Below are 18,692 nucleotides of genomic sequence, written 5' to 3'. Positions count from 1 at the left end.
TATATATATATATATATATATAACAACAACCAATTTTTTATCTCACTAAGTGAAATCGGCTACATGGAATAAACAACGTTATAATGTTCTGTCATAAATCATGTTCACTATAAGACATTAGTCTCTAAGTCTTTCTTTATAATTTTTCTTACGGTCTTTCTTAGTTTCTCTCCCTCTAGAAATTGAACTAGCTTCCATTTGACCTACTATTCTTGTGGGGGCTTCCATCAGTCTACTCAACATATGTCCAAACCACTTAAGACATGATTCATCCATTTGTCCATGTTTGGACTAGAAACCAACTTTTTGTTGCCACTAGTTCAGTTAGAAAAACCAAACCATATACATTGGATTGATATGGTTTAACTTGCATCAATCCATTGCACCAGTTAGTTTGCCCACCCCTAGCTAACTGTAGGGATGAGAGTGTTGTTTCAATTCAAAAGATTAAAATACAGGTTTTTATATTTCAGCTTTATTGGCAGTCACTGAACATTCACAACCATAAAAGAAGCACCAGTGTTTTCTAAGCAACTAGTTTCTGTATGCATCTTTGTAACTCGGATAGTTTACCTAGCTCTACCGTTTCATCCTCTTGGCTTCTCAAAACTAGGTCTAATATGCATGTATAGGCACTCTGGGATCTGGGAGTATTCTTCAAAGTGAAGGGGGGAAACCAACACAAAATTAGAGACCAAAAGGTAAATGCCAATATTGATCACTGAACCCATTTCTTGCCTGGTCCGCGTTAGAATAACAAGTCTACATTCAATGAAGTGCAAAACTTATAAGTAAGGTCCCACCTGTTTGGTATTTAGATTAGATTTAGAAGCGCTTGGTGGCCTTAGGAACCTGTCCTATTTCTCCACCAAGAAAAATAATAGTCTGAAGACAATGCAATATTTAAATTTTTTACAAACCAAGATGGCCTTCAAGCTTTGATAATATATTTGAACAGGGACTTGAAGGTAGCGAGCAAGGGTTTACATACAATGTGGGAAAAAGGTTTGTCCCACGTACCCACCAGCCATAGCCCTCCTTACATTTGATTCAAACAACTTAGGCGTGTCTCTTAACACAGCAGCAGCATCGTGATTCAGAGGATCCTCATGATTTGGTTCCTGAAAAAAATTAGTCAGGAATACATTCTTAAACTTCAAATGATAAAAACCGAAAAGCTGGAGTCATACCGTGAAAAGATGATACAAGCCATAGATGACAGTGTTTATATTGAGGACAGGTTTCCAATCTTCTCGCAATATGTTCAGACAAACATTTCCTTCCAAATCAATATTTGGATGATAGACCTGCATATACAATATAATATTAAAAATCGATTATAACGCTGAAACAGAAAATGAAAACTTCAGATATACCTACAACAAAAATAAACATATACTTCCCTAAAAAAATAATAATGAACATGTATTATGCACATAAATGATGCATGCATTACAATATAAAAGATAATCAAGTCCTCCTACCTTTGTCTTGCACTTAACCTTTGGTGCCTCATGTGGATAGATAGGAGACACATTGAAGGAAAATAAAAATGTGCCACCTCTGTAACAACAAACAAAACATAAGAGATTAATGAGGTTTTCTTAAGTTTTACTTTTACTTCATTTTGGGGGTGGGGATACAGATCCTGCCAGATATCCAGATTATGCATTTTATTTACCATTTAGATTTTAAAAAATACAACATAAGGACACCAAAGCCTTCAACAAAGAGTCATAATGTGCAGATAACATGGAAACTTCCTTACAAGTAATATCCATCATCTGGTCGAATTGTAACTTCAAAGTTCATCAGATCATCTTTCCCATTGGGGAATTGAATGGCACAAGATTTTGGAAGATTCAGCTCACTTATATCTGAAAGATATAACATTCCACTGTGACAAAAAACTTGTACAACAGAATAAAATGGCAGAAACTACAAGCTCAGGCAATGTAGGAACAAGAAATGTCTAAGGGGTAGCAACTGAAACAACAAGGCTCTAAAAGCAATATCATAGTTGAACAAGTGAATTCATAACACATTACACGATAGCAGTTCACAAGTCGAAAAGAGAGTAAGCACACATTATGATATTGAGCTGACCAGTGGTCCAATAAATTTCCTGTTTATCTAAGAGAGAAAGAAACTTCCTTACAAGAAAAAGTAATAATATACAAAAAGTTATCAAGACTGAGTTCCGAAATTCAAGAGATAAAACCTTCTTTGAATATAAAGGGAAATTCATAGAACAAAGTTTAGATGAAAGTTCATTAAAGTGCATGACATATTGACATGTATATTATATTTTAGTCATCTCATCCTTATTGTGAAAGATCGCATAGTGGTGGTGAAAAAGCAAAAGCATTGTTTATTTATCAGACAATAGCATAACAAGCACATAAAAGGCAACCACTCTAAAAAACACAGCTAGGGTATGGATTTGGTGAAGGTTCTTTTGTTTTTACTTTTCCAGTATTCTTATGTCATTATTGTGAATACTTATACTCCTTGTTTTTTGCCCATATGCCCAAAATAAGGGGAAAAAACAATTAAGAATATTTATGTACTGTGGTGGGATTTAAGGTTTGGTTGTTGTTATATTACTCTATTTCTGCCTTCCTCCCTAGCCAACCCCCTCCCCAAATGTCAGACGAGAACAAGTGATTATTATCAGAAATGAGAACATTCAATATTACCCGTCAGACCAAAATGAGACCAATCTCTTCTCCTACGTACATGTTCGTTAATTTCTTCTCATCTCAATGGGCACTGACCGCCCTTTGTTCATCCTCCAAACTCCTACCAGTCACCAAAATTTGTTAAAAAACAGTGTACCAAAAATTTGGTTTCATCCCCTTATTTCTCGAACCCATACTACTCTCATCCAAAATTTGCACATCTTTTTCACTTTTCCTTTTCTCCCACATATTTGTGCAAAATCCCCCCACCCCCAGATATTATAGATAATTATTAGTGCTGAAGCAAACAATTTTCCAGTAATGCACTAAATTGAAAAATCTTGTTTTGGTTTTTAAATTAAAAGAGAGAAAGATAGAAATGTGGGATTTTAATCTGAAGTAGGACAGCAGCAGCTAATGTCAAAACGATGGGGAAAAACTTGTTTCTTAAGCAGAAAAAATTTGAGGAGAAAAATAAAATGGCAGAGGAGCATTAGTTTATGTAACAGAGAGGGTGCGATGAGCCGATGAGAAGACAGCAATGAGAAATGGTGTGCGGATGCGAGAAGCAAGTGGTCACATAGGTAATATTGAGTGTTCTCATTTCTCATAATAATCACATACACCAACTAGTATATATCTGCTCTTGCATTTTCAGATAACACAAGCACCTTTTACCCAACAAGTTTTTGTAGCTCAGGATATCCATGTCTGATCAAGTAAACATACTTACATATTAGCATTATATAGACCTTTCTTCCCTCTCCAGTTCCTTTGTTTTAAGGGGGCTAAAGACAAAGCCATACAAATTTGACCATAAAAATGAACAAAAAAACTCCACAAAAAATAACCTTTGTGAAGACGCAACTCTCCAGCACTTTGCTTCTTAATGGGTGCTCCACCACTTGCATTTTCTGCAAGTTCTCTCTGCTTTTCCTTTACTTTAAACAGTTTAATCATAGTCCTACAAGAAGGATACCAACTCTAGCATTAGGGACAATCAAATTATCTAAGAAAAACATCTACAACTTCCATTCAAAGGAACAACAACCAGATAATAATGATGATCATAATAATAATCATACAAGGGTTTTGCTAACCATTGCCCTTAGGGCAATGGATAAGCAACCGAAAAGTGTAAAGTCGATGTTGGAAGTTGTGTATTTAAATTTTAAGAGATGACATTTTAAGTTTTCCAAGTTTGACTTTACACTTATGGTTTCAAATCCATAGCCCTAAGGGCATGGGTTAGCAAAACCCTAATAATAATAAAAATAGTAAATAATAATAATAACAACAATAATAATAATGGGATAAGGCTCGTCTAAAATGAGTATGTCTCTGAAGCACACGAGATAGTAAATCCCAGAGAGGCAGGCTCCAAAGCTGCTATAGCAGTACAGTGGACACGGACATGGCTGCTATACCAAAGATTAGGGATACACTATAAATAATTCTACACTACCCACATATAAATGATCAGAAATGATTTTTTTACCTAAAACTAAAGGCACTGATGATAAATAACATTTTTAATGACAAATAAATGCCAAGGAAATGGGTATGAAATTCTACACTACCCTTCAAGTGCAAAGGATAGCAGGTTGTTGGAAATGGGTTGTTTTAGAAAGAGGAGCACAGAACAGAGGTTGGGAGCAACTCTGGTAGAAGAAGAGGGATTTGCATCCAATATCAGATTCTGACTCAAAAAGACTAGGAAATCATAAAAAGTGGTTAACGGTGGATAAATCGTTGCTTTCTAAATTTAGAAGAGTTTGTTCCATTATAATTTTATAATAATAACAGCAACAATAAACCTATCTTGTTCTTTAAAGGTCAAGGAAGCATACGATGTGCCCTATTCTAATTAGAAATTACCTTATGGTATCTTTGGGAGATTTTTTAGGGGGTGGAATGTAATGGATAAGACTCTCATTCCATTCCAAGGGCTCCATCCCAAATTGGAGGAGAAAGAATTATGGCTTTGGATGGAAAAATTCCATTCCAATAATGAAACAACTCTCAAAACAATGGAACAGTATTTAAACCCTTTCCACTCCATTCCACACCCCTCAATTCCACCCATCCAAACACACCATTGAGCCGAACAAAAGATTAACATGACGAAAAATATATTTTTCATTCAAACAGCAGCATTTCCGTTATTTTTTTGGGTGTGCAAAAACATTCACAAGCTTAATTGTAAAGTCAGCTAATTCATTATACATTTGGCTTCACCCTTCTTCCTTATCAACAATCACTCATTCACTCCCAAATAATTTTGTCCATTGCTCTGAGTGCCACGAAAGTTGGTTAGTTGAAAGTAGTAAACAAAATCAGAATTTATGCTAATAAAAATTTCATGTCCGAGCTACACTCATCGCAAATTCATCGATGCCCCACGTGAACTCATCATTTATACTATCTTTTTTTCCTTATAACATGAGGCATCGATGAATTTGTATAATTAAAATGAAGCTGTCAATAGATCCAGTTCAGTTAGAATGTAACTTGTCTAATCCAGTAGGATTAACTTGTTAAACAAAAGGCACATAGATCTGATAACAAAATAGTAAATCCATGTCAAATCATATATCAATCAATAAATCCTATAAAAAAGTAAACGCAAAATGAATCGTGAAACGTGAAACGGAGAAGAGAGAAAAATTTGTAAAAGAAGAAAGGAACAGCACCTGGTTGAGAAAAAGGTTGATAGAAAAGCGAATCGACGAGATTGTGATGAAACACAGCTTCGGGGTTTTGGCACCTCAGCAAAAACACGCAACCCAATTAGTAAGCTTTATAAACTAATAAGTTTTTATAATACTTTTTACTTATTAATTTCTTAAAATGTTTGTGTAAATGAAACACAGTAATAACTAATAAACAACATCTTCATTTTTATTTAAATTCACATATTAATTTTATAATTTATTACAATTCTTCATATAATAATAATAAAACCTATTTTTCTCAAAATTATTTTGATTTTTATTTGGATTTCTATACAATTATCTCTCTCCTCACTTCCTCACTTTCTGTTGGCTAAAACAAGTCAATAATTATTTTTATTTGGAAACAAAAATCAAAAAATAAAAATGACATAATCGAAAATAAAGTAATAATATTCTTATTCCGTTAAAAATATTTTGAAGTGTTTGATCTCATAAGTTTTTTAAACTATAAAATGTGATAGAGTAAAAAAATTATGCATCTAACTTAATTAAAGTGCTACAATGTTATCTTCGGTCTTTTTTATAAGTAAAAAGTTAATTTGACTATTCAAAAATATAATTACCAACGAGTTAGTCTTCCAAATAAACTAACCATCCAATTTTCTCAAAAAGTTTAAAAGGACATTCACACCCATTCTTTTGGAGACATGTTTGTTGGCATATAGATCTTCCGAACACTACAATTTTCATTATATATGGATTGTTTAGACATTTAATAACTTATTTGTGATCACCTATTTTGAGGACTAATATAATAGCTACTATATCTTCAGAATGCAAATAGAGTTTTACTTAATTTTGTAATATATATAGTGAAACTATTCACGTCTAGAACAATTTATTATTGTAAAAAATAAAAATATTTAGTATGGACCACTAAATCTTAATTGAATGGTTAAGATTAACAAATAAATGTACATATTATCATATGACTCATAATAATGCATTGTATTCTCATTTATTAATTGAATGATATATATTAAGTATTCTCAACACAATAATACATTGTTTTCACATGAGTGTATATATATAGCTTAATAATCGTGATGGGCAGTGGTTAATTGTGGTAGATGAGTGAATAAGAAAAGAATCATCTCTACTACTAGAGATCTAAATTAATATATTCATTTTTTTTGTATTTAATGATAAAACTATCTTCATAATATATTTAAAGGGTAAAAAATATAGAATTGACATTTAGTATGAATATATTTTTTGTGTATAACTAACATTATTCTCTCATTAAATAATTGATACATTTTCAGTATTTTTTTTCCATACAAGTGTCATAAGAATCAAATATGGAAAGATTTTAATTTGTCTTTTGCAGTTTTGGAAATTTCTTAAATTTTTTAGAAAATATTTTTTATGGAAAAGTAATATCACCTCAAGATATTAAATATATGATTTTTTCTGTTGGAAACGTACTTTTAAAATAAGTATTTATTCTCCTGGGGTGATATTACTTTTTCTATAAAAAAATTATTTTCTAAAAAATCTTAGAAATTTCCAAATCTGCATGAGAAATTAAAACCTTTCCATATTTGTAAATAATCTCACCAAATTATTGCCTAATAAAGAATAAATAAATCATTAAATTAAATTATTTTTATACTTTAAAACGTTAAATAGTTACTTTTTTATTTAATATATTATTGATTTGATATATGAATTTGTCCCAATATTCAGTGAATAAAAATTCATTCTTTATACACATTTTTGATATTTTTGATCCTGTTTGACCATATACACCCAATTCTACCTCTCATATTTTTACCGGCTTCATTTTGTTACATTTACATTGAAAGACAAAATAATGGAAATGTTTTCTTCCTATAAATACATTGTAAGACAAATATTAGAAATGTTTCCATGTGAATAGAACATTTTCTTGACCAAACTTTACTTTTTAACATGCAGCTCTCACCAACCTTTGCTTCCTACACTATATAGACAGAGCAACCATACACGTACGACAGATTTCACTTGACACACACTGAGAAGACAAGGAACAAAAAATGGGTTCAGTGAAACTTGTTACACGCGCTTCTCCTTGTTCTGTGTTCAATCCTCATTACCCAGAAATCAGATCCAAGTCCCAAATTTTCAATCCCAACCCAAATCCCCTCCTTCGTGTACCCATTTCCCTCAAAGGAGGAAAAGCATCAACAAAGCCATTTTTTTTCACTGTTTCTGCGCGGCTTAGAAATGAAAACACTGTCACAATCGAAGATGATGAGAAAAAAACAACCTTCGATTTCAATGCTTACGTGCTCGAGAAAGGTGATATCATCAACAAAGCTTTGGACGCTGCTATTCCATTGAAGGAACCAGAGACAATCCATGAAGCCATGCGTTACTCTCTCCTCGCCGGTGGCAAGCGTGTCCGTCCCATGCTTTGTATTGCCGCCTGTGAACTCATCGCTGGCCGCCAAGATATGGCCATTCCCGCCGCATGCGCCGTCGAGATGATCCATACTATGTCGCTCATTCACGACGACCTGCCTTGTATGGACAACGACGACCTCCGTCGGGGAAAGCCCACCAACCACAAGGTCTTCGGCGAGGACGTAGCCGTTCTCGCTGGCGACGCCCTACTCTCGTTGGCCTTCGAGCATGTGGCTGCTGCCACGAAAGAGGTGTCGCCAGAGAGGGTGGTTCGCGTCATCGCCGAATTGGGAAAATCTGTTGGTGGGGAAGGACTCGTGGCAGGACAAATTATGGATATACATTCAGAAGGACTATCTGTTTCTGAAGTGAAATTGGAGAGGCTGGAGTTTATTCATATTCATAAAACTGCAGTGTTGCTTGAAGCTGCTGTTGTATCAGGAGCTATAGTGGGTGGTGCAACAGATGAAGAAATTGAAAGATTAAGGAAGTATGCTAGGTGCATTGGGTTGTTGTTTCAGGTTGTGGATGATATTCTTGATGTTACAAAATCTTCACAGGAATTGGGGAAAACAGCGGGAAAGGACTTAGTGGCAGATAAGGTTACCTACCCTAAGCTTTTAGGGATACAAAAGTCTAAGGAATTTGCTGCCAAATTGATGAGTGATGCACATGAACAGCTATCTGCTTTTGATCCGGATAAGGCAGCTCCTTTGTATGCTTTAGCCAATTACATAGCTTATAGAGAAAATTAGGCTTTTGTTGGGTCACAATGGTTATGTATTACAATTGGGTATGCATTAATTTTCTATCTTGGAAATGGAGGTGTTTCAAATAAAATCCCTTTCCCCCCTAATATGCTTGTGTATCCACATGTGAATTTGTGATAGAATAATATAGACCCTATGTAGTAAGTACTATACTTTCTCTATCATATTGCTTTTAGAGTTTTGGTACTGTATTCGGTTATTGTTAGAGTCACATCATGTTGTGGCTTAACTCAAAAATTAAATAAAAGTTTTGCTACTCATCCACATAAAAAACCATTGTCTTTTCTCTTCAGAATTCTGCAAAAAAACATATTCTATCTACCTTACTCAATAACTTGCCATCCTATTCTAGCTCACCAGTTTTGGGCTGCACTACATGTTTTGCATTTTCATTTTCTGGGTTCATATTTCAAAACAATTCTGCTAAACCGTACAAGTTTGAGCCTGAAAATTATTTGCTGAGTTGTGAGTTTTATTAATTATTCGTCTGCATCTGATACTCCTAGGTGTTGTAGTAGTGGACAGCATAACATTCTTCTGTTGCATGATTCGAGTTAAGAATATCAAAACTATTTAAGAGAGAAATTGTAGTATGCTTGATGTTCCTAGATAAATCATTCTTGGAATAAAATCTAGATTTTGTGCACTTCTGTCACATGTTTTCTTCATGTGCATTTCCAATTCTGGGTTGACTGAATTAAATTTTTGCTGGGGATTATGAATTAAGCATGTGGACGAAAGAAGATGAAAACGGAGCAGCGATAGTGATGGAACATGTTGGTGGTCCTTTCTCACGTACAAACTTAGAATTGACCCTTTTAAGTGATAATTTTCCAATGTAAACACTGAACTTAAAATTCTGTGTACTATATTGAATATTCAGTTGAGATTAATAACACGTTATTGGTACCGTATATGCTCTTGACTGAGATGTTACCTTGATGAAAGGTACCTCGGGCTGAACTAATAGTGACGAAGGGTGTGTGTAACAAAATTAATTAGCTGAAAATTGCGATATATGTATATATATATATATAATAGTTGAAAGCTAATAGTCATAATTTAAGTGATAAATTATAATAGTTAGAGATAAAATTTTCTTTGATGAATGAAAGGGTCTCAAACCTAAAAGCGACCCAAAACATAAGCAAAAACTAATTCCTATATTCGGAATGGAATAGGGATGCTTCTTCGTTAATAAAGAGATAAATACTTTAATTTATTTATATTTTTAATGATAAATATGTTACTTTATTATACTTATAAAGATAAATATATCATTATAGATTAGATTTCCTTTTTTTTTTAAGGATTACCTATTCATCCATGAAGAGGATTCATACTCCTACGAGAATAGAGTGATGCAACAAATTAATAGATACAAGAGTAAATTACACATTTACACTGTGGTAATATATCCTACATCCACCTTCAGCCTATGCCCATTTTTAGGTATTGGAGCAGGCTTTTCATCCTACATATCCAATGTGTATTGTACTGGCCATAAGAATCCCACTAAGTCAACAAGCTTATCAACACAACAGACCCATGAACAAAAAAGCCCAAAACATAGCCGAATATTCATTGCATGGAAGAAATGAAGAAATCACACACTTCAAATCCCCCGTATATATGCTACTATGAGAATATTCATTATTTTTTATATTTATTGTTATTATATATATTTATATATAACACTTTTTCAAGTATTTTTTAAATTTTAATTAATTATTTGAATTGTCCAAATGAACCATTCGAACTGAACCAAACAGTTCACGAATTTTAACCGAGCCGAATTCGAGCTAAAAAAATAACTCAAGTCGAGTTTCGAGCTGAGCCAATCCTTATCGAGCTGAACCCTAGTTCGACTTGTTTCCGACCCTACTGGCCACACCCATCAAAATGAGTAATCATTCTCTTTATGCTTGGGAATAGGGCTCTTATGAAGTTGCATGAATTAAACATCCAAGCTTGAAATTCTTTATAAAGGGAATGATGATTTTGTATAAAAATATAAAAAAATGTCATTGATTTTTATTTTATTTTTTACTTTTTGGTTTCAATTATTAATAACATATATAATTATCATTTGGATGTAGAAAACAATTTAAATTATGATAAAAAACTATAATTTAAACTTATAAATTTGTTTTTAATTAATAATAAAAACATGTTGTCATCTTTTCTTCTTTGCTTTAAAGATTTTTTTTTTGTCTTTTGAAACATGACAACATATTTCTCATATCACTTTATATCTAACAAAACAGTTGAGCAATAGAAGAAAATATAGATTTATCTCCTTTTTCTTTTTGATTATATTATATTAATTATTACAAAAATCTATTATACTTATCATCCTTTCTTCTCCCTACTCTTTTACTAATAATCTTCCTTTTCTTTTTCATTATATTATATTAAATATTATAAAAATTTATTCTACTTATCATCCTTTCTTTTTCTTTCTCTTTACTCTTTTACTCATATATTTCTCTCTTCTTATTTTTGCCCGTGTAACCAATGGAATCATTAATCAAAACACATCACTAACTACAAAGTCCAACCATTTAGCAAAGTTTATGGCTATCTAAATTCATACATTAAAAATATATGTTATATTTAAATTTAATATTTTTTAGAAGACATATCATCACCTCATGATAACGAACTAAATCAACTAATCATATTTCAAGATATGTTGCTAATTCTCTCAACAAATATCACTCATAGAAATTAAACATTTGATATTTTGATATAATATAATAGATAAGACCTTAGGTGCTAGATTAATGTGTATTGAAATTTGGTATATGATTTTTTTTAGCACTCTAAATGTGAGTTTAATGTTGGAATTACTATTATGTTTTTGGGGTAATAATTAGTACTATGTTTAGTTTATATAAACAATGAATGAATATGCAATTTTGTTAAAGTTGTTCTGATTTTGTGAGTGTGTTAATTTAACACCATAATTAATTGATTAACTGTGTAAGAGTTAATCGATTAATAATGTAGTCAATCGATTAATAGTACATTTAATTAATTAACTGGTTAGTTGTTAGTTAGGCAATGTCCTATATAAATGGTGATTACATTATTCATTCTAATTTTCAATTCAATGAGAAATATTATTCTTTCTCCTTATTCATTATTCAATATTATCTTTATCATTCAAACATGACTCCTACCATTTTAACATATTTATTAATAATTTCTATATAAGATTTCAATTCAATATTATCATTTCCGTAGTATTTTTTAAAACTTTTATAAATATGAGAATCTAAGGAAAATTAAGATTTTCAGTGATGTCAAATATTAATTATTTCCATAGATGTGCATTTTTAAAAGTTAAAATAAGCATTCATATTAAAGTTTAAAAAGTAAAATAGTCATGTAATAAAAGGGTAATATAAAGCATCCAATTTTATGAGTTGTGATTTCTGAACCTGGATGGTAATGTAGTTAAATTAGAATGATTCAAGGTATAGCCAGGATTTCCATTGAGGTGCATCCTTGACACATATGACGTGGAATGTATTTCGTGGGAATTGGAGCCTTCCTTCTAATTGGGGTGGACCTGTTGAAAAATAGTGTGTCACTTCACGTGTTACTGTATGTGATTGGTCAGAAAAATAATTAATTATTAAATTTTTAATTTAAATATTTTTTTAACCAATCACAAACAGTAACACATTGAATAACACATTTTGTGGTACAACGTATGTGCTCCCTTCTAGCGAACGCCCGAAAATGTAATTAAAATTTTCAACTATTTCTGCCTTTTCCCAAAAAATGATTACAAACTTGCCTTTTACAACAAAAAAAATAATGTAATATCAATTTATTATTTGCATAAATAATTAATATATTACTTATTACTTATATATATTGTCTTTCAAGAATGGTCAAGTAATTAAATTGAATGATAAATGATTGACTAAGTGTGTATGAAACTTTTATATTATTAATATATGTATCTTTTATTCAAAAAAGATTATAAACATGCTTAAAGCATATTCAAATTATCTCTCAAATTATACCTTTAAATGAGATTACTGTTATATGGCAACACATTGGCGTGGAGGCAACAACTTTGGTTTTGCCATTTCCCCATTTTGGTTTTGAACTTATCTTATTTCAGTTCTTTGTATATATAAGTATGTATTATGATTTTAAATTTTAAAATTTTCTACAAAATCTCATACCTATAAAAAAAACTGATAGATATTATAAAGTGATACTCCTATTTATTAATAATTAATTTACAAATAACAGATTTTACTTTCTTAGGTAGAAGGGTTTAACATTATACCTTCATAACTTTCATTAGTGTAAACCAACTGGTTTATATTTAAGAAAAGTAAGGGAGATAAATTTATTTTAAAAAATTATAGAACAATATTTTATATGGTCGGAAAAATTGTGTTGTTACATATTCTCATATTTTTAGAATATTTTACGTGTTATTATTTTATTGATAGAATTGACTTTTTAGAGATTATATAAAACTTAATACCAAAATTTTAACAAGTATCAATTTATAAAATTCAATTAGTCTTAAATTTTAATTATTCTATCTACATTATCATATTTACCAAATAAACTGAAAATAAAAGTATAAAATTATTATACGATTTATAGAATATATTTATTGATAAAATAAAGCAAAAAATTAAGGACAACTAAATCATTTGTTAATAAGATAAAGAGATACCAACGGGTGTTGATTCAAGTGGTACATGCTTGATTCTCATTAAGCAAGGTCTCGGGTTCGAGTCCTATGGATGAAAAAAATGTCCGTTGGAGAGTTAGTCTCACGTAACTGTGGATGTCCCCGGCTCAGACATGATTGCCTCAAATATGAAGATACATGTGGGAAACTAAAAAATAAGATAAAAAGGTCTAAGTTGAGATATAAGATTTAAGAGGTCTCCATTATTTTTTCAACAAACCATTTTACATTTTTATCATTTATTATTTTTTTCTCCTTTAACCATATAATAAACTTTGACTATCTTTTAAGAATATATTCAATGATGATAAAATTGAATTTTTTTAATATTTTTTATAAAATAAAAAATAAAGAAAAGTAAGTAGTTTTATTTAGAGTGAATTATATCTACACCATCTGAGTATTAGTAAAATTATACAAATAATCATTCGTTTTTACACATATATAAATCACCACTAATTTATATACGTACCATACAACAATGACTACCACTTCAGAGAGAAAAATATAATTTTTAAACAATAAAATAGTGACATGTGTAATTAATTTAACCAAAATATAGTATATTATGGTTACATTTAAATAGTATTAGAGTTTCATTATTTTTGATTTATTACAAAAAATAATATAATATAAATTTTAAAACATCTTCTTAAATTTTTTATACATTTGGTAACAAATAAAAAATAATAATAAAAACATTAACTTTTCTACCATGTATAAATTAATTATAATTATCAATGTTTTTTAGTTAAAAGATTTGACACATCTTCCATTGATAGTGAGTGTAGATAAATTAGTAGTGGTTGTACTCTTTTATTTATTTATTATTAAAAATATGTTATAGATAATAGGAAGGGTATAGAATCCTCCTATTACAATCCACCACACGTCCTTAATCTCTATCCAACCACGTGTCCGGCAACCCTATCTCACCCACATGATTCAATTTATCGAACGAAACATTGAAAATATCGCGTTTGTTAGTAAACATTATCTATTCCTTTCTTATGGGGCACTATATAATAGGTCAAATGTCTCTATCCCTTTCCTCAAACTATCATAACATTCGTGTTTCTGTTTCTGTTCTGTTCTATCATGGCGTTGAAGAAAAGCCTTGTGCAACGTTTCTTCAATATTACCAAAATCTCATCACAAATACGCAATAAATGCCGCATTTCATCTTCCTCCGTTCATGGCAGAACAACCTCTTCTAATCCCATCCAATCTGACATTGAACCTGAACCAGGACACAATGCTTTGTTCCGAAGGTTCATTCACAAGCGACCCGTTTCTCAACCGGAGCTTCGTTCTGCCGCTTTCTCTGGAAATCTTATGGAGAAGCTGAGGGACATGGATATTACCCGAACCCGGATCCGATTGGAGGGTTTGACTCCACCGGTGGAGAAGGTTGATACAATGGAAGAGGGAGTGACGGTTGAGGATGCGAGGAAAGTGTTAAAGGCGGTGCAGGTGGAGTTAGTGAAATCGAAACTGAGGGAGATCCAAAAAACATGTATACCCGTATCCGAGTTTTTTCGGATCTGCTCCGAAAATTGTTCGGATCTAGATCAAGCGGCCAAGATTGCGACGATGTTGGATGAATCTGCGGCTGTGATTATTTTGGGAGATGTCGTGTTTCTCAGACCCGAACAGGTTAACTCCTCTCTCTCTCTCTCTCTTTTAATTTATTTATTTTACGATTTTGATTTTGATTTTTGTTGTTTTCACTTGTAATTATATTAGAGAATTATTTTATTTGTTTTGTTGGGTTGTGTTTTAATTTGTGGGTTGATACAGAAGGGTCATGGTGGAGATCAAAAATAGGTCTTTTTTCATCGCCGCATTTTTACCCAATTTTTTGAAGACTACCGAAAACTGATGAGTTTTTATGGTTATTTTGTGTGCTTCCACAGGAAAATGAAACTTTGTTGTTTCTCAAGGTGTAAAAAGTGTAGACCATTCTACAGTTTGAGGTGGTAAATTAGGGGGCTTTAACGGACTGCAATAACCCCACCAGCTTCCATCCATCACAATCATTCTCATTCGTTCAATTTAGTCATAATTTGGGTTTCAATAATGGGAAATATGGGGTTTTATTTACCAAAAAATAAAATTTAGACCTTGGTTCAATTAGGATCTTCTGGGAGGTGTGATGCTCCAACTAACCATAAATTTTCAATTAGGATAAAAATACCATATAGTTACTGCCATTAGACACTATGTGAATAAGTATTGATGTTGGATTTATAGTCGCAATCCCTGTCACTAGCAATTCTTTTGTTTTTAGCTATTTTTAATAGTGCTAGTTAAGGCTATGGCATCCTTTCTCCTTACTTAGGGTAACACATTCGACAAAAAATGAGAACTTTTAGAATGCCCATAAATGATAATTGGGGTTATAAGGTATTGTTTCTAGGAGGGTAGATGCAAGGGGTATTTCGTGGTGCAAGTAGGTAGGTTATAGTCGTTTTGTTCTCTTATGTTCCTTTTAGGTACATTTGCAAAAAGTTTAAAATTAAAAATAGGTTTGTCATGTGTGATTCCTAGAGGAAAAAACAAATGTTAGTAGCAGTTTAAGCTACAAGCTTTTACCCAAACTCTGTAAAATTTGTGATACAGGTAACAAAAGCCATCCACAGTCTGCTCCCACAACAAGGACGCAAGGTGGACGAGTCAGCGAGAAAAGAATTTAAAGAAATGGAGAAACTGAAGTCAGCCATTGACACCCGAGCCAACACCCTGGTTCGCCGCGAGCTATGGGGCGGGTTAGGTTTCCTTGTAGTGCAAACAATGGCACTCATGAGGCTAACCTTTTGGGAGCTTACATGGGATGTGATGGAGCCAATATGCTTCTATTTAACCTCAACTTACTTCATGGCTGGCTACACATTCTTCCTCAGGACCTCAAAAGAACCTTCCTTTGAAGGTTTCTACCAAACCCGTTTCAGCACCAAGCAGAAACGTCTTATGAGGGTTCACAATTTTGACACTGTAAAGTATAATGAACTCAGGGCTGCATGCTCTCCCTCCACTACTTCGAATTTTGATCATTCTCCCCAACACAATTGATTTTGAAGGTATAATTGGAGCATCAAGGAAAAATAAATACATGGAATGTTTATATTTACTGAGAGCAGAACATAGCGAATAGCTACTCCTAAAGTAGTCATTTCGGGGTTAAATGACCCTCCGTCTTTTTGTTTTTGTTTTTTACTTTTGAGGATATTAGTTCAGTTATCACCGAAAGCAAAATGAGAAGAAAAAAACTGATCGTTGAGAAATAATTTGCTTAAGGTGAGTTTGAACTTGATGCGGCTTTATGTACAAAGATGCAGAGTATTCTTTCCGATTTTCCATGATTTACATTACTTCTAACTTTAAAGGCAAACTTTTCAGCTATAAATCGTTGCATACACTAGGGTGGTATTTTGCGGGTAACGGGAAAGTGAATCACATGACTCAGTTGCTTTGATGAAAAACTAGAAACAAAGTCCAAAATTCGGGTCACCTTCAAGCATATGGTCACTTTAATTTTTGAATTATTGAACTAGACCACTTAGCTTAGCTTTTATCTGCCAGTTAATCCTGAATTTGGTGCTTTTTAAGTTTGCGATTTGTGGTTTGATTTTCATATCCGTAAAGCTTCATATAAAGCCATACGAAATTCGTTCAATTCTTTTACATTTTCATATGAAGCCATATCGAAGATTTTATTTTCACTATTTTATACAGCAGTGTTCTGAGTAAGAAAATTAAACCGGTGTTATAGATATATACTTTATTATTTTATAATAAATTACATATATTTGACTATAATTAAGACATTATATTATTCATGTAATAAATATTTTTATATATTGATTATTACAAAGTATATAAATATATAATTAAAATTAAAAACTTGTTAGGTACCTATAAATACTCGCTACCTCTACGAGTACTCAGAAATATTGACACCATGAAGACCGGGAAAGCATTACCTCCACTTCCGTTGCAATTGCATATTGACCGAATTAAATGTTTCCAAAGTTTTTTTTTAAACAAAGAATTTCTCTAATTAATATATATATTCATTTTTCATCATGCTTTTAATAATCGACTCTACTCGATGTGTTATCTGATCAAATAAACACACGTCAGCATTTTGGAATTTCTCAATTTTTTGATAGCCAACAGCCTTGGAAGAGTAGAGATGGAGTAATTGTATTCATTTATATAAGATGCTTATATTTTATATCTCATAATTTTACCAAGTTAATTTATGATATACTGAATTAGTGTTCAATCTTAATTATTAATATTTGTTCAATACTTGCTTTTAATTTTTTTCAATTTAAATGTCATGTTTATACTTTTTTCAAATTTAAATTAGTAACTATGCAGTAAACTAAAGTTATAATTTTCCTTCTTCAAAAGTTGAAAAAAATGAATATATTTTTTTTGTCTAATTCATTTTTAAATATATTTCTGGCTCGCACAGTTGTTAGATATGATAATGTATTTGGTATTTAAATATAATAAATAAAGATGATACACGAGAGAAAACGTGTGAAGATAAGGGAGTGTCGGCAGGGTATTGCATCACCCAAAGCAAAGCTATTCTAAATTTACAAGTAGGATTAGATATCTTTTTATATATAGGGTTATTTTCGAAGTTTAACAAATTATTAAATGAATATAATTTTGATACAATTTGATTAAGTTAATCTCATTTAATTTATATTAAAAACTAAATGAAAAAGAAATGAAGGAATGGTGATGAAAAATGGAATTATAAAAAGAGTGTAGTTAGAAAACAAAATGTAAATATATATTTAGTTCTAATACATATAAATCAAAAGGTTAAAATATAAAAAATATATGGAAGAAATGTGATACACGTCAAAACAAAATGTTTGTCATGGATAATGTTTTAAAAGTACAAGTAATGATGTATTTTATTCTCCACGGCAAAAATAATGGACTGAGTCATATTCAATTTTTTCTCGATTTTTTTTTGTAATTCTAAAGGCAAGACAGAAAATCATGTAAAATGATGGATACTCTCATAACTAAATCACTTTTCACTTATACATACCATAATTGTTTTGGAGATCTAATTATTATGTCATATTAATATGGGATTGATTATCCAATTTTCTAATCGTACGCGTTCACAATTTTTATAACTATGACCTAACAACTAATCCTTGAATAGACTTTACTCTTGGTTTTTTCATGTATTCTCTCATTTATATTTATTGAAGAAAGAAAGAAAAGTAGAATTAGCTTCAAAGATTTCTTTCATAGGAAAGGAAATAAGTTTTGTTCCCATAATCAAAATTAGTGTAAGACTCTGAGTTTATAGTTTGGGTAATAAAAGCAGTTGGCCACTTATAATTAT

General features: G+C 31.5%; 3 protein-coding genes and 1 long non-coding RNA gene across 5 annotated transcripts; 3 read left to right on the top strand and 1 right to left on the bottom strand.

The window, feature by feature from the left end:
* Window positions 469–1,027, top strand: LOC109333369. Its single transcript, XR_002106003.1, has 2 exons — window positions 469–626; window positions 702–1,027. It is a non-coding gene; the product is annotated as an uncharacterized LOC109333369 (long non-coding RNA).
* Window positions 749–5,494, bottom strand: LOC109333368 (NEDD8-conjugating enzyme Ubc12). The gene is made up of 6 exons (XM_019568830.1): window positions 5,375–5,494; window positions 3,533–3,645; window positions 1,769–1,877; window positions 1,485–1,563; window positions 1,191–1,307; window positions 749–1,121 (listed from the first exon to the last, which is right to left on the bottom strand). The coding sequence occupies exons 2-6, from the start codon at window positions 3,639–3,641 to the stop codon at window positions 984–986; spliced, it is 552 nt and encodes a 183-aa protein (XP_019424375.1). The 5' UTR covers window positions 3,642–3,645; window positions 5,375–5,494; the 3' UTR covers window positions 749–983.
* Window positions 7,281–8,760, top strand: LOC109333367 (geranylgeranyl pyrophosphate synthase, chloroplastic-like). Its single transcript, XM_019568829.1, has one exon. The coding sequence runs from the start codon at window positions 7,435–7,437 to the stop codon at window positions 8,557–8,559; it is 1,125 nt and encodes a 374-aa protein (XP_019424374.1). The 5' UTR covers window positions 7,281–7,434; the 3' UTR covers window positions 8,560–8,760.
* On the top strand, window positions 14,353–16,672 carry LOC109333348 (calcium uniporter protein 2, mitochondrial-like). 2 transcript variants are annotated; one of them, XM_019568795.1, is made up of 3 exons: window positions 14,353–14,962; window positions 15,929–16,421; window positions 16,499–16,672. In XM_019568795.1, the coding sequence occupies exons 1-2, from the start codon at window positions 14,405–14,407 to the stop codon at window positions 16,376–16,378; spliced, it is 1,008 nt and encodes a 335-aa protein (XP_019424340.1). In that variant the 5' UTR covers window positions 14,353–14,404; the 3' UTR covers window positions 16,379–16,421; window positions 16,499–16,672. The 2 variants fall into 2 exon arrangements, with proteins under 2 accessions (XP_019424340.1, XP_019424339.1); XM_019568794.1 differs by having other exon boundaries at window positions 15,929–16,672.

This window comes from Lupinus angustifolius, chromosome LG18 (genome assembly GCF_001865875.1).
Source record: "Lupinus angustifolius cultivar Tanjil chromosome LG18, LupAngTanjil_v1.0, whole genome shotgun sequence".
Classification (NCBI taxonomy): domain Eukaryota; kingdom Viridiplantae; phylum Streptophyta; class Magnoliopsida; order Fabales; family Fabaceae; genus Lupinus; species Lupinus angustifolius.
The sequence above is the reverse complement of the archived record's forward strand: the minus strand, read 5'-3'. Positions and strand labels throughout refer to the sequence as shown.

Coding starts and splice junctions, on each gene's coding strand:
- LOC109333368 (XM_019568830.1), bottom strand. CDS start 3,641: ATGATTAAACTGTTTAAAGTAAAGGAAAAGCAGAGAGAACTTGCAGAA. Junction 1,878..3,532: donor AGAGTTGCGTCTTCACAAAG/GTTATTTTTTGT, acceptor TATATCTTTCAG/ATATAAGTGAGCTGAATCTT. Junction 1,308..1,484: donor AGGTTAAGTGCAAGACAAAG/GTAGGAGGACTT, acceptor TTGTATATGCAG/GTCTATCATCCAAATATTGA.
- LOC109333367 (XM_019568829.1), top strand. CDS start 7,435: ATGGGTTCAGTGAAACTTGTTACACGCGCTTCTCCTTGTTCTGTGTTC.
- LOC109333348 (XM_019568795.1), top strand. CDS start 14,405: ATGGCGTTGAAGAAAAGCCTTGTGCAACGTTTCTTCAATATTACCAAA. Junction 14,963..15,928: donor TGTTTCTCAGACCCGAACAG/GTTAACTCCTCT, acceptor TTTGTGATACAG/GTAACAAAAGCCATCCACAG.